At 37.5% G+C, this 16,289-nt stretch overlaps 2 protein-coding genes across 3 annotated transcripts in view; both read left to right on the forward strand.

Moving 5' to 3' along the window:
* The window catches only part of LOC140162760 (MFS-type transporter SLC18B1-like), a 223,089-nt gene extending 219,857 nt beyond the window's left edge, over positions 1-3,232 (forward strand). Inside the window, exon 15 of the transcript XR_011860341.1 lies at positions 3,162-3,232. The gene's annotated coding sequence lies outside the window, so the exon portion shown is untranslated. The remainder of the gene's footprint in view (positions 1-3,161) is intronic.
* Positions 1-16,289, forward strand: part of LOC140162758 (uncharacterized) — a 70,953-nt gene that overhangs the window by 37,005 nt on the left and 17,659 nt on the right. For both annotated transcript variants that reach the window (XM_072186051.1, XM_072186052.1), the window contains exons 4-5: positions 13,631-13,950; positions 15,558-15,727. In XM_072186051.1, the coding sequence (XP_072042152.1) occupies positions 13,631-13,950; positions 15,558-15,727 (490 nt within the window). The remainder of the gene's footprint in view (positions 1-13,630; positions 13,951-15,557; positions 15,728-16,289) is intronic.

Raw genomic sequence — 16,289 nt, forward strand, 5'->3', positions numbered from 1 at the left:
GTGCATTTGCAACTATTATATAAAGATAATGCGGAACTATCACATACTTAGATCTGACGATTGCGTGTTTTTAACGCCAATGCTGCACGTGCTAGTATGACAACGAATTTCGGTCAGGATTGTCTGAACACTGCTGAATGAGGTGTAAAAAAACATCTGAAATTACATTTTCGTCAATATCTTTAGAACGGAATGTCGGATTCACATGAAATATTTATGAGTACATGCTGTCTACTAAAGATAGCAGAATAAACGCGCAACTTTAACCCATTCTGCACAGAAGTCCAGATATGAACCCAATTAAAAACATTTTTCACATAGATGGAAATGCACTTCAAGATGATGCTATCGCACATAGAATAACCCAAGAAAGGCATGATCAATTTCAAGAATGAGTCATTTGTTACGAGTCGTACTTGACTCAAGGCCAAAATCACCTTTTACCCGAACTCACACGAATGCACAACACAAATACACTGTTCGTTTAAGCTAACAAAATCTAAGTCTTTAATTGAAAGCAAGTTTCGTTTGGTACAATATAATGACTACAAATGCACATATACATTAATCAAATATAATCACTCTTTATCTATTTTGTACTTAGCCAGCATTCTTCTTCTTGGTGATCATAAAATTCTTGTAATGTTCTGGACGACTGATGTAATATATCCCTATTCACTTGTCCTGCGACAATCAGCGAAGTCCTTTGTACACTTGCATTGATAACTCCTTGCGTATAAAATCCTTACACGAAAATGGTGTTCTCCAAACACGTTTACAACTCCTTGCGCAATTCTCCTATACTAAACTCCTTGCGCCGTCCTCCTATGCTAAACTCCTTGCGCCGTTCTCCTATGCTAAACTCCTTGCGCAGTTCTCCAAATTTAACTCCTTGCGCTGCTTTCTCCAAACTTGGTGCTATTTCCACCTTTCACACAATATCTTCAGGAAGCAGGACTGCGATGCAGTTGTCCCCACTTATTTTGACAGTTGCGTTGAATCAAAATACCAGACTTCAGCAAGTCGACAGAAGAATATATTTCCTTTCTTGGAAGAATAACGTTCTTTGACGTATTCTAGATCTTCTCCGACAACACTGGTAAATAGTAGCACTTTGACTACATAAAATATTTCTGGTTTGTAATTTCCTTTCTTTCAAGGAATTGGGACTGTAAGCATAGCCCAGATCAACACTATCAACTGTGACAATAATAAAGGCTATTGCAGCCTGTCAGATCTGTATCCAGATGATAATAATTGTAACAAAATTTCATAAAGTCGCCTCTACAATCCGCAGTAGACCCTGATGTCTTACTTTGGTCCATTTTCGTAGCTTTGAAATAACCATATTTCAGGCAAGGCTGAACTTGTAGCACTGTAGGAATCCTCCATGGCTACACTTTGAAATACTCCCTGAGTATCCAGAATAACTGGTTAACATTAAATACTCTCTTTTTGAGAGCTGTAGCTACATCCATTCACATTACAATCATATCGATATAGGTCTGCCTAGAATTATTATTAACATTGTGTTTTATCCCCCATCTGGGATTTTCCCAATGTTCTAATCATAGACATTAACATTTCACCTTACATCACTTCCTGTGGGTTTTTCCCATGATGTCATCATCTTTCTTTACAGTCTCAGGGATTTCCCCTTGACATAAATAGTCTTGATAAATGATGTTGTTATTGCATTCATCTGGGTTTTCCCCTAGATGTAATAATAAACAAACTATTGCATGATTATTATATTTCATGATACACAATTATACAGGGTACATCACACATTAGAACACTCAATGCAATATCACAACAGAAAAGTTGATAATTTGTCAACATTCTGCCCCGCTCCCCTATTGCAGTGTTAATTTGGACAACATCGTCATTAAAAACAAAAAGCGCAGTGATTTATAGTGCGCTACGCACAGGCACCACGCCTAGACGTTGATTCACAAGCCTCAGCACACTTTACAGTCTTCCAACATTAAAAAATAGGGGTGGGGAAGGGGATAATGTTCATTGGCAACTATTATACAAAGATAATGCGAAATTATCACATCGTTCATAGCTCTGACGATTGCGTGTCTTTAACACCAATACTGCACTACAGGTTTGGCAACGAATTTCCGTCAGGATTGTCTGAAGGAGATGTAAACAAATCCATCTGAAATTACATTTTCGTCAATATCTTTAGAACGGAATGACGGATTCACATTAAAATTTCACATAATTGTTATCCTGTTTATGTACTCTATATTGCATATAACTTTTTTCATATCGTATTCATACGGATCGGTTTTCTATGTCTGCTATTAATAATTAAAATGCCAAAAATTTCCAAATATGATTACATGCTGTCTTACTGAAGATAGCACAATAAAGGCACACATAATACCAGAAGTCCAGACATGAACCGATTGAAAATATTTTTCATTTAGTTTGAAATGCACTTCAAGACGATTCTATCGCACATAGGATAACCCAAGAAAGGCATGATGAATTCCTAGAGAAAGTCATTAGAACACTCAATGCAATACCGCAGCAGAAAATTGATAAATGTAATTGGAGAGAAGAGGAAAAATAATGATAAAAACACCAAAGCATTAATTGGCCAACATCCTTCCCCGCTCCCCTATTGCAGTGTTAATTGGACAACATCGTCATCATTTCTACATTACAGTTTCCCAACCTTGAAAAATGGGAGTGGGGAAGGGGAGAATACAATGCACATTTGTAAAGATTATTGTGCGGAACTATCACAATACTTAGCTCTGACGATTGCGTGCTTTTAACACCAACGCTGCACGTGCTTTAGTGCGGCAACGAATTTGGATTGTAATAGGTTTACCAAGTTATACGAAGTGCATAATTCGTTATGGTATAATGCCGAATAACGATTCGTGTGTGTGCTAAAATAATGTTAGGCATGGGTGCTCTTGATGATTAGAGAACAGGGGACCACATTATGGAGTGACGGCAACATATGAATTATTCAACGGTGAAATTTACATATTCAGCGTGATAAAGCGAGCTACAGAAGGCACACAGTGTAGGTTGACAGTGAAGTGGCGTGCCGACTAATCCCTATTCTCTAATTCAAAGTATTTCATGTGTAACATGATTTTAAGAATTCAAATATCACAGATATACTTTTATAGGTCCTGTGGTTCTTGAGTTATGTTGTAAAGAGGGCTGAAACAACAACACTTTTGTAAAACGTACATAACTCATTCAAAACAATAAATCAAGCAAGTTTTCAAAGTATATGATTTGTAGAATTTAGTTTTGGAAAACACCAAAGTGTTACTTTTGTAGGTCATGTGGTTCTTGAATTATGTTGTAAAGAGGGCTGAAACAACAACACTTTTGTAAAACGTACATAACTCATTCAAAACAATAAATCAAGCAAGTTTTCAAAGTATATGATTTGTAGAATTTAGTTTTGGAAAACATCAAAGTGTTATTTTTCAATAATATATTGATTTAGATTTTTTTTTAAACCGGATTTTTTGGCTGCTTCGCCCAATAATACCTTGTCTACCCTTAACACGCAGACGAGTCGTTATCTTTCCTTAGTTGATAAGACTACAGTTTGATAGAAGGCAATGGCCTAGCCAGGATGTTTTCAAGGGGAAGGTAAAGGACGACTTTCAGTGACTTTTAGTGGGAGAATTGGACAAAAATGACAAGTCCTCGAAATCTGAAATATCATACTGATACTCACGGGGGGATGTCACACAGGAAGAAGCGCAGCTGAATTCAGACCCCGTTTGTTCCCTTTTAGACCAGGCTGTAGATGAGCTAGGTGTCACTTGGAGCGTAAACTTATCCCATATGGTTTTTCTAGATCAGAATTTCATGAGGAATAAGAATATCTTGGGTAACAAGCCCCTATCCTGAACAGGCTCCCACAAAAGGGGGGTTCTTTCCGGGGGGTCCATTTTTTAAGGATAAAATATCATAAGTTACGTTTAAACACAATAGTGTAGAGCAAACTCTTATAAATCTCATAATGTACACCCAATTAGTAAATTAAGCCCAACATATTTGATGTGGTAACAATCTGGAGGGTGGAAGAGTAGTAGGGGGTCTCTAAAGGACCCCTATTTCCGGGGGGTCCATTTTAAAGGAAAACATACCCTAAGTTACGCTTAAACACAAAATAGTATAAAGTACACTCTTTTTGATGCCAAGATTGAACCTACTTATTTAAATAAGCCTTTTATATTTGATGTGGTAACAATATGGGGTGGGGTGTAGAAGGGGGTCTCTAAATGGCCCCTATTTAAAAACAACACCAGTGAAATTTGCCTAAAGTTTATTCTTTGTTTGGTATGACCAAATTTTTATGAAGATTAAGTATATCTTGACCAAGAAAGTCAAACTCCTTCATACAAACATCCAGCCACCAACTCCCCCCCACCCCACCCCCAAACAGGGGGTGCCATTCAGGCGTTATGAGCATTTTGAGAATATAATGTGTAATAATGTATGATACTGTAATTTCAAATAATTATGATGCAACACACTTACAACCTAAACTCAAAATTAATGTTGATATGTTATTCCAAAACTCGATGGCAACAATACTGTGTGTGTGTGGGGGGGGGGGGGGGGGGCTGGAAGAGGAAGTCTCTGAAGACCCCATATTTAATAGACGGGATGGGGTCTTTAGTCTTTAGGGGACAAATATTATACGGTTCCAAGCATTTGGGTCCATAATTTGTAGGAAAATACTTCATACCATTATGTTACCCTTTGGTTCAAATAGGGCACAAATACTTGTTTGTACTATAAAGTTTGCTTTAAAGTTCTACCAATTATGCTTACTTAATCCTCTGTATCGCTTTCATCGCTGTTGCCTACAAAGTCTTCATAATCATGATCTATAAATAGTTCTTGCATATCATCAGGCATAACCTTCTCGAGCCATCTCAGTTCTAGTGATTCTGTCCATCCATTGTCAGCAATGTTTCCAGCCTCATAACTACAAAGGACTGCTGAGCGCCATTCTCTAGCGATAAAGTTTGATCTCAAAATATGAAGTCTCAGTGTATGCTGGCATGGTGGTGGCAATGACACATTAGTGATCTTGTTCTGTTTGGTAAATTTCCGATCAAAGAGTATATACCGGGCCTCGTTGACGCTTTTACACTTTATACCATACAGCAAGGCAACATATTCTTCGAGGTCTGCCTCCAGGGTTTCAGCAGAAGACACCCCAAGATTGGAAAAGGTATCCAGGAATTTAGGCTTGCATTCAAGTAACTTCCCTTTACAAAAAAAGGAGGAGTTGTAGTCATTGCCTGTTAAGGCATGAAATCCTATCAGCGATGTCTTCTGTGCTGGTGTTAGGTCTATGTCGCTCATTCTAAAAACCTTGCGATATGTGCTTGTGTTTGTATCTAGTACAACTCTTGCACCATCATCAATGAAGTGTGATAACGCTAGGATTGCAATATCTATGTCACCAGAATGAGATCGGATGATGACTGTGCCACTATCATTATTTCTCAAGACATGCTACGCGTGCAAGATAACCTTTGTGTCAGCTTCTTCTTGTTCTGTGATAAGTTCTGGGACCTCTGCAGTACCTTCTTTGGTCACGAGAGTACATTTCTGGTATGAAGAGAAGTAAACCACTTCACTCTTAAGACTTCCCAGGATAGTTTCTCTCTTGGACTCCAGCACACTCTGGATAAGGTCAATCAGTCTCGTTTTGTTCTCACCATTGGAGAGGAAACCTGTGAAGTCGCGGGGCAACTTTGATTGGGCTGACCGCACTATTATTTGGGTGCCGTTCCACGTCTATCTCTCTCAGATGATTTGATACTCTGTGGTAGGTAAGCATCAGCAACAATATTAACTCTCCTGTAGCCTTTAGGGATGCATGAAAACACCTTCAAGGCAAGAGCCTCAAATGTGTTGGGATACGTTTTAAATGTTCTAATTAACGCCATCAAGTCAACCACATAAGCATTATTTCAAGAAAGCCTTAGAGTATCCTTTAACTCCTGTTCCCTTGAGCTTAGCAAATGCAGATGGTACAAGAAGGAAACATGACAAAAGTGACCTGATGAAAGTTCTATTACAGAACAGTACACTGGATCCTACCGACACATTAGATCCTACCAGCAGACTACCAGCAAATGAAAGTCAATGACTACAACTCCTCCTTTTTTTTGTATTAGGTAAACAAACTTGTTGGAAGTTACTTGAATGCAAGCCTAAATTCCTGGATACCGTCTCCAATCTTGGGGTGTCTTCTGCTGAAACCCTGGAGGCAGACCTTGAAGAATATGTTGCCTTGCTGTATGGCATAAAGTGTAAAAGCGTCAACGAGGCCCGGTATATACTCTTTGATCGGAAATTTACCAAACAGAACAAGATCACTGATGTGTCATTGCTACCACCATGCCAGCATACACTGAGACTTCATATTTTGAGATCAAACCGGGGGGGGCACATCAAAAATTTTTGGTGGGTATGCTCCCCGGAATTTTGAGGTGGTGGGTCTTTGGGAGCTGACGGCGTACCGGTAAAAGGGGGTCTTTCGGAGCTGCGAACCGGGCTGTGAACAAGTAAAATGGGGTCTTTTGGAGCTGCGAAAAGTCAAAATCAAGGGTATTTCTTGGCTTTTTGGTTGAAAATGGCTTGAAAAAACAAGAAATATGAGGAATAAGCAATTTTTTGGTCTTTTAGAGCTGAAATTATCAAAATCAAGGGTCTTTCGGAGCTTTACTTTGGTCAAATATCTGGGTCTTTCGGAGCTGCAAAACCCAAAAGGGGGGTCTTTCCGGGGGAGCATACCCGTATGGTCATTTGTGTTGACAAGTATTTGTGCCCTATTTGAACCAAAGGGTAACATAATGGTATGAAGTATTTTCCTACAAATTACGGACCCAAATGCTTGGAACCGTATAATATAAGATTCCCTAAAGACTAAAGACCCCATCCGTCTATTAAATATGGGGTCTTCAGAGACTTCCTCTTCCAGCCCCCCCCCCCCCCACACACACACAGTATTGTTGCCATCGAGTTTTGGAATAACATATCAACATTAATTTTGATTTTAGGTTGTAAGATGTGTTTCATCATAATTATTTGAAATTACAGTATCATACATTATTACACATTATATTCTCAAAATGCTCATAACACCTGAATGGCACCCCCCTGTTTGGGGGTGGGGTGGGGTGGGGAGTTGGTGGCTGGATGTTTGTATGAAGGAGTTTGACTTTCTTGGTAAAGATATACTTAATCTTCATAAAAATCTGGTCATACCAAACAAAGAATAAACTTTAGGCAAATTTCACTGGTGTTGTTTTTTAAATAGGGGCCATTTAGAGACCCCCCTTCTACACCCACCCCCATATTGTTACCACATCAAATATAAAAGGCTTATTTAAATAAGTGGGTTCAATCTTGGCATTAAAAAGAGTGTACTTTATACTATTTTGTGTTTAAGCGTAACTTAGGGTATGTTTTCCTTTAAAATGGACCCCCCTCGGAAATAGGGGTCCTTTAGAGACCCCCCTACTACTCTTCCACCCTCCAGATTGTTACCACATCAAATATGTTGGGCTTAATTTACTAATTGGGTGTACATTATGAGATTTATAAGAGTTTGCTCTACACTATTGTGTTTAAACGTAATTTATGATATTTTATCCTTAAAAAATGGACCCCCCGGAAAGAACCCCCCTTTTGTGGGAGCCTGTTCAGGATAGGGGCTTGTTACCCAAGATATTCTTATTCCTCATGAAATTCTGATCTAGAAAAACCATATGGGATAAGTTTACGCTCCAAGTGACACCTAGCTCATCTACAGCCTGGTCTATTTGCTACGGCACCGACAATACAATGACATGATACTCGTAGCTTATCTACACAAGACATTGTGTACTTCTTGGATTTTACCGTGTTTGAACAGACTGGCTTTGGGATAGTTAAGTGTTTTCATTACCCGGAAAGTAAGGTAACCTGGTTGGTCAACAAACAATTAGCAATTCCCTCTCTTATAAGTGAGAGTTACGGTTGATATTGTGCATGACAAACATAACAATTGTTTTAAGGTTATTAATTATTTTAAACTGTTGTGATTTGGTAGTTCACGGCATCTTACGAACGAATGGTTGTGAGCTTTGGCAAAAACTGTATTGCTCAATTCATAGCGAGCGTGTAGAAGAATTAAAATATCATAGATATACTTTGATAGGTGATGTGGTTCTTGAGTTACGTTGTAAAGAGGGCTGAAACAACAACACTTTTGTAAAACGTACATAACTAATTAACAACAATAAATTAAGCAAGTTTGCAAAGTATACGATTTGTAGATTGAACTTTTGCAAAACATCAAGGTGTTAATTTTCAATAATATATTGATCTAGATAATGAAAATCGATTTTTAGGTTGCTTCGACCAACAATACCTCGTCTACCCTTAAAAGGAAGCTTTAACCTTCGAAATAGCTGTAAGATTTCTGAAAATCCATGTAGAAACACTATGGACCACAAGAGCCTCATCCCAATAGTCCAATAACCTCAATTACATAATCATGGTGCAAAATTTGACCTCAAGTTGCAGAGTATGAGGTTTTGTATCCAAATTTTCAAAGGTCATTCAATAAATGTACACATGTATTGGGGTTAAAGAAATGTGCCCTGATAGATGAGCATGTATTGGATCCTAGTGAAACGCTTTAGAGGGTTGCGTTTTTCTACGTTCGTGTTTAGACAAATTTATAACTGATTTTGTTTCATAACTTGATGACTTCTGCATCAGTTGCCATCACTGATATCTCAAATTAAAGAGAACATCTCCAAGCTCGCGCACATTGATTTTCTGAAATTACCCCAAAACTAGTACCTTTTTCTTATGGGCCTTTAACAAAGCAGAGCCTCTTACTCAGCAAAAACAACAGGGCAATTAATAACACAAACAGCTCAACACGTAAAAAAATAAGATGGTTTAATATTAATTGTTAATCCACGGATTCCTGTGTTAATAATAACATAAATATCTTCGTTTTTTCACGTGTTTTAGTTTGAATAAATTAACACTAACTTTACTGTACATTCTTTAGAAAAAAGATGCAAGTATAACCTAAACAGGTTCTTAAGTGATGCTGTATGTAGAACCTTAATTAGCTAAAGAAAGCTCTGCAAAGGCCAGTAAGAACCATTTTAGACAGGAAAAGGTTCTGTAAAGACTAGAAAGAACCATTTTGGGAATCTTGCAATTTCCTAGAACACCTAGAACCCTAGATGTCATGTATGTAGAACCCCTGGTACTGTTTCTAAGAGCCATTAACGTGTTCAAGTGTTTAGAAAGTGTTGCTCTGCTGTTTTTGTAGTGCAAAGTAAAGCAAACCACATGCATATTGATAAAACTATCTGTTTTAGTGCTTACCTGGAAGACATGCATGCAAGGACGTCTACTGAGATGACTTTGACTTCCTCTATTATTTGCAGTGTCCTTCGAATGAAAAAGGCTTTCATGTATACACGTCCCATGTGCAAATTAGTTGTGTCCTTACCCTGGTCAAAATGTTACCCTTGAACCTGTGTTGGTTTCATACTTGCTTGCCGCTCTGCCGCTCAGACAATGATTTTGCTTCACTGCGCAGTCACAGTAGAAACGCTAGCGGTGACCAACAGCAAGACGATATATCGATCACTCTGCCGCTTTGCCCAAGCGGCAACATCGCTAGGAGTTGAATTCAAGTCGGAGCGGTGCCGCTCTGACGTATGAGAACAAAATACGATTCGGGAGCGGTACAGGCACTAGCAGAAAAATACATGATGAAGCGTCACGTCGCTCAGCGACAAGCGGCAGAAAGTATGAATCCAGCATAATCACACTAACCTCAAGCTCGTTGATATTTAGGGAGCATGGGCCATTAATCCGAGGAGTCTTTAGTCCGGAAAGGGTTAAAGTTAGAATTCAGGGTATTTAGATTATAGGATTAGGTTTAGGGACGAGGTTAGTGTTAATGATATGAGTTATACCTTACATTTCATGACAAAAAGGTTTTTTTTGAAAATTCCCTCGTCATTTGTTTGTTTGTTTGCTGATGTTTTAATATCCTTTTACAAGTATCTACCCCTTGTAAAGATGTAAACAAGATTATAGAAAAATAGCGCCATCATTGTTCAACTTTTCTTTAAAATGACACAGTTTTAAATCCCATCAAACAACCGTGCATTAGTGTTAGGGATATGGGTAGGGCTAGGATGGGTGCTTAGATTATAGGTTATTCACTATGGACCACAATGGCCTCATCCCAATGCCATAGTTCTCAATACACAAGTTTTAGGAGTGTTCATTTTATTTGGCCTATCTTCACCCACGCCTCACTACACACATATGATTGACACCTGCATTGAAGACTAGGAAGCCACATTTGCATAATGCTCACTTGACTGTGAAACAACTTGTTTCTAAGTTGCCAGTTCTGAAGTCATGCTTACTATGTGGTCAATAAAAACTTTTTGTGATCAATAATTTATCCGGTACACTGAACTTGATAACAATAGAATGTGGAAAGATCAATATTGATTTTTACACTAGCAAACACACAAGATGTCCATAATATTGCTTTATTAACTTTTCACAGACCTGTATAGAGGCCCTGCATTCTTTTATCGATTGGCTCCAAACAAAGGATTTGATGGCGGAGTGCAGTCCATTCAATCAAATGTTGTCATCAACCTATTCGATCGTAGTGCAGGCAGGGTTATATGAGCGAGACGAACTGTCACGGTAGATTGCAATCATGCTTTTGTTGAATGCATTTGAGTAGTCCGCCATATTTACGGGATGATACGTCACATGCAAGGCCTCTATTGCTGCATGATAGTTTTGCTACCCTCAGTTATTTCCTTTCTTTGCACTTTCTCATATTATTTTTATTTTTATTAAAATAAATATATGAATAATGAAAATCTCATGAGTAAGAAAGCATTTTCTACATTTTTAATTTCTGCATTTATCAGAGCTTGCGTCAAATAATTATATGGGTAAAAACAAGGCCTATGATGTTTCCACTGACCACTGTGTGTTGTGCATGGATATGCAGAGAAGATGTAATACGCCAGCGAAGTGATTACGTAACTCCCTGGTAACTGGATCACGCACCTTTTGAAATTGATAGTATAATGCTATTGACTCGACTTTGTGTTACGATCATTTCGATCGTGGTGTAGAAATCAAAAGCGTGATCCAGTTGACAAGGTGATAATCGGATTACACGTAACAGGAGAGTCAACGGAATTATATACTTGAGATAATCCGTAGGTAATCCGGGAGGTAATCCTGTCGCATCTATTCATAGTCCTTTATTCTCAAGTAGTTAGACATCCACCTGAAATATCCTATGCTGTAACATGTGTGATCGCCCATGGTTGGCCGATTTTCATTTTATAATTGGAAATATGTTTCTATAGAGAATTTGTTGAAAATTATGAAACGCGTGTGTTAAGGACCTGCTGCTTGGATGGGATACCACATGTGGATAATACAAGAAAGAAATCGAGTGTTGTAAAATATCCCACCAAATCCGCCCTTTTTTGTAAATATATAAATTTCTAAAGAAGACATTTTTAGGATTTTTTACAGAGGTGATGATTGTTGATTATTTCCATTTTATTTTTTTAATGTATGTTCCTGTCATTTCCTGCAAACCTAGTAAAGATATTCTGATAATTGAAAACATTCTCTACCATAAATAATAGAGGCTGAAAGTGGCAACTAGCAGCAAAAATTATAATTTGCCATGGAACTTCAGTCATATTTTATCTGAAATCTGACTAGATGACAGGGTCTGCATGCATGGTATGCATGGCATGACGACAAGCACGCACTGACCTATCCCTAAAATCAGTTAGCTGCAACTTGTGTATCACACCCATCCCAGGTTCAAACCACATTGTGGTATTCTATTGTATAAGCGGCTAAATAGGGTGATCATCATTTACTTTGAATGAGCCGTCTCACACATATTTTGTTTGAGGATAGCTGGATCAACCTCCTCTTTATTACATCTTCTCTGGTACATATGTAGGTAACCTAGGCAAACCTTAGTTAACACATTTACTAGTCAGCGAATTCGCCGAGATTGGGGCCCCAACACAATGCATATTTACATAGAAATTTGAATTTTTTTCGAGAATAGGTGGGTGAAGGAAACCTACATAAATATGTTTTCTATACTTCACTTGACCCAAATATATGATTTTTTATGGTGATAATCAAGTCGCACATGGAATTTTAGAGGATTTTGATAGCAGTTCCATTAAAAAAAAAGCTGCTATCGCCATGAGACTAAGATCTAGAAACACCCCGAAATGCCGTTTTGGGGAATTTTGCTAGCTGAATCTTTTTGATGAAAGTCAATCTTTGACAAGATGTAACTTTGCTACGGAAAGTGCTATGAAAAAAAAGGTTTTCAGTTTTGGCTTAGTTTACTCAAGGGCTTTAATTTGATATATAAAATGATGCAATTTGATGGCAAATTTGAATTCACCTAGGCTACCTAACATATGTACATGCTACACAAGTCAATCCATAAATCAATCAACACAATTTAACACAGCATTTAGTCAACACCTACCTCTGACAATGTTTGACACTAACTTTTTACGCTTATTTCGTACTAAAATCAGTTAATAACACAAAACAAAAGTACAACTAACTTGTATTTGTCATAGTTTTGCTTTCTGCAAGCATGTAGCTTGATAATCATGATAATGAAGTACGCTTAAAACTATTTACTGTACACAATCATACGTTGCTATGCAAAACTGGTTCATCATGGTGTCGATAAGACTTTCGAAATGAAATGATTTCAGAAAAACTGCTGCACCCATTTTCACAAACATGGTATCATTCTGCTCTTGAATAATCAAAGAAACTCCATGAATATAAGTTGACTTAATATTTCAAATCAAAATGGAGAAATAATAAGTTTATTTTCATGTCATTTGCCACATGAACCTTCAACGTCCTCCTACTCAGCACTCCAGTACATCAGCGTCACCAAAACTGTTCAGGGAGCTAGATCAGAGTTCACATGAACCAAACATGCCATCAAACACACTTTCCCATTCGCTTATTCTCTTAAACAATATCATTAATGAATATATCCAAATTACCAATATCAAACTTTCTACTATGCGTTCAACATAGGGACATTTAGTGGGCGGGGCCTAAAATTGGACACTCAAGTGGGCCCATTGAATGTCAATTTGGGTTGCTGTAAATTGATTTTCCTCACAGTATTACTATAGAACCTAATGAAGCCAATATATTAAGTGGTACCACCTTTCTCTGTGTGGTGGCGCTCTAACATGGTTCTAATAATGAGCAAAATTATTTGTTTGTTAATCTTGTGAATAACCTCAATTAAACAATCATAGAGCAAAATTTGACCTCAAGTTGGGAGTATGAGTTTGTGTACCTAAATTTTCAAAGGTCATTCAATGAATGTGAAACTTTATTGGGATTAAAGAAATGTGCCCTGATAGATGAGCATGTTGTGGATCCTACAGTAGTGATTGGGTTTCGGACTAATTGCCCTTAGCACTATCGATCTGTAATCAATATTTTATCCTATTATTATTTCCAGATATCAATACAATCAATATAATGAAGTGTGGATGAGATATCAAGTAGAAGGCATGGAACTCGTCATGGGAACACCTTATAAAAACGCAACTTTATTAAATAAATATCTACAAAAAAGGACTGTAGAGAAAGTGTATGTCCATCCATTGTATTTTACAGAAAGAACGATACAAAACTATGATTTTGCAATGATAAAAGTAACAAAACCGTTTATTTTGAATACACGTGTGTCACCGGTGTGTATAGCTCAACCAGAGATGGATTTTCCACCAGGAATGGAATGTGTTATTGGAGGATGGGGCAGCACATCAAATATCGTCCGTAAGTTATTTGAGATCATTTTCATCAAAATCAGAGCAAATTTCATGTTCACCCACAGCGGAGGCAAAATTAGACCTACGACGGTTACTCCTTTGCCTATAACCATGATAATTCCATAATCGTACGTCATAGATAAATTTAGGTCATATACTTTTTTTTAAATCCTTATCGCTAGCGGATCACGATGGTGCGAGTTTTGATCAGGTTTGAGTAATTTTGAACTTGACCCTCTGTGCAAAGTTTAATGACCCCCTTTTCACTAAATGGGGGTACTGCTAAAATGCCCCAATAGCGTAGATTAATCAGCCCTAAAAAACTTGCACTATATAGTCTGAAAACCTTCCTCGAGTCAGTAATTTAGATATTGTTTTTTATGCATCTCTAAATACAACGATGATACGTATATAAAAGTATACATTTTCAGAAAGGAAATGACGCAATGAGTCCAAATAGCATAACAGATAAGATTCCTGCAAAAGATTACTGTTTTTGTGAAAATTTCAAATTTAGATTTCACTTTACTGACTCGAGGAAGGTATACAGACTATATTTTTTTACATATCTGCTCAGTAATTTTGTGCAACATTTTTGAACAAAGCTTCTAATGGTGTTAATCATACTCTGATCTTTTTATTTTACCCGGCTGTCATTTCTGAAGTTATTCAAGCTAATCGAGATATTTAAGTTGAATTTTTGGTAGAATAAAAATTTAAGCTATTTGTAATATATACTTGAATTATGGAACAGAAATGTTTATTTTTGTTTGAATTATGCATAATTTTGTCCTGAATATTAGTTTTCCTAGTATCTGATATATAGCTTAACTTCAGTGATTTTTATTTGCATACATAATTAATAATTAAATGCTTCTTTTAATGTGACATTGTGACTTCACCATTAGGTACAACATCTTTTTTGGTCCTATAGAGCTATCGGTGCCCGAGGAGGTACCGATGACCGATGATACTTTTTATCGTACCCTGAACATTTGTACAGTGCATTCGTTTTTATTTAAATGAAAAACAATAATACTATGCAACTGTTGATTATTATGCGAGATACAATTAATTACATCTCCAGGAAGTGATGTTAATAGTCATCGGTACCTAACCGGGCATCGATAGTTCTATAGGACCCAGAGGATGATTTAAGGAAGCCCCATCATGCACTGCAAAAGTGTTATCACTAGAGTTTCAACTGCCACTTTACTTCTCAAATCCCATTGAACTCTGTGCAAAAGATGTTGTTTTAGAATTGTGCGTGTGCCATTATTACTTGGTCGATTTCAGAACAAAAGTGATGTGTGTTTCAATGATAATTCACACCTTCTGTGGATAACATAAAATGTAAAAATCGACTAGCATCTTCACAGCGTTTTTTATATAAATATAACTGTACAAATTCAAATTAAACCATACACGTGCAGTACGTCTATATGCAGTGGGCGAGTTGTGGTGTCATGTTCGCTCACACAGCTATGCTAACCGCAAGTAACATAGTGGAATGTTGGGAGGTGCTTAAATCATCCTCTGTATAGGACCAAATTTGATGTGGCGCTTTAGTTTGTAACGCTTTTTCAATCATTTTCAATTACTCCGTTTTTGTAGCGATTTTACCGGTTCAACAGCGGAGCACCTGGATTCCGTTAGTGAGTAACGAAGAATGCGTGGAATTTACACAGACTATAACTAAAAGACTAGTACCTTATGTAACACCTGAGAAATTGTGTGCGGGATATATACCAGACATTGGTAAAGAGGGACATGGAGCTTGTGAGGTAAGACTTTCAGCAAATCTTTCCACTATAATTTGGTTCACCTCAAGTTTGGTAGTGACGTACGAGTATGTGCGTTTTTTGTTGGCCTAAGCCGTGATTCGCTCGCGTCAAGTTAATCACGCAAAGTGTACACTCACGCGCACATTCATTTACAAGATGTGATCATATTGGCGCAGAAGGTTAAGGGATCAAATCAAAACTCGACCGCCGCTTGCCCGCCGGTTCCGGGCGGTTCCGTCCGGTTGTAAAATATACACAGTAATGAGGTCAGTCGTCACACCCTGGTTCATATGGCCGGTTGGTATCATCAAGTGAGTGAGTGGAGTGATTTCAAGTGGTTTCTTTTCAAATTTAGTACAATAGGAATAATCCTATAAATCCTATAAAAATTCTCGGAGTTCTTCTCAATCAATGAAGCTACTTTTAGCATTTTATTTTGATAAAATATAAGCAGAGACTTGGTCTATTTATTTCTAATTATTTTACATCGTGACAGGTTAGACAAGACCTATTTTAAAGTTTCATTTACGAGGGGAAAACGCAAGGATAATACATTTTTCAT

The sequence above is a fragment of the Amphiura filiformis genome, chromosome 10, assembly GCF_039555335.1.
Source record: "Amphiura filiformis chromosome 10, Afil_fr2py, whole genome shotgun sequence".
Classification (NCBI taxonomy): domain Eukaryota; kingdom Metazoa; phylum Echinodermata; class Ophiuroidea; order Amphilepidida; family Amphiuridae; genus Amphiura; species Amphiura filiformis.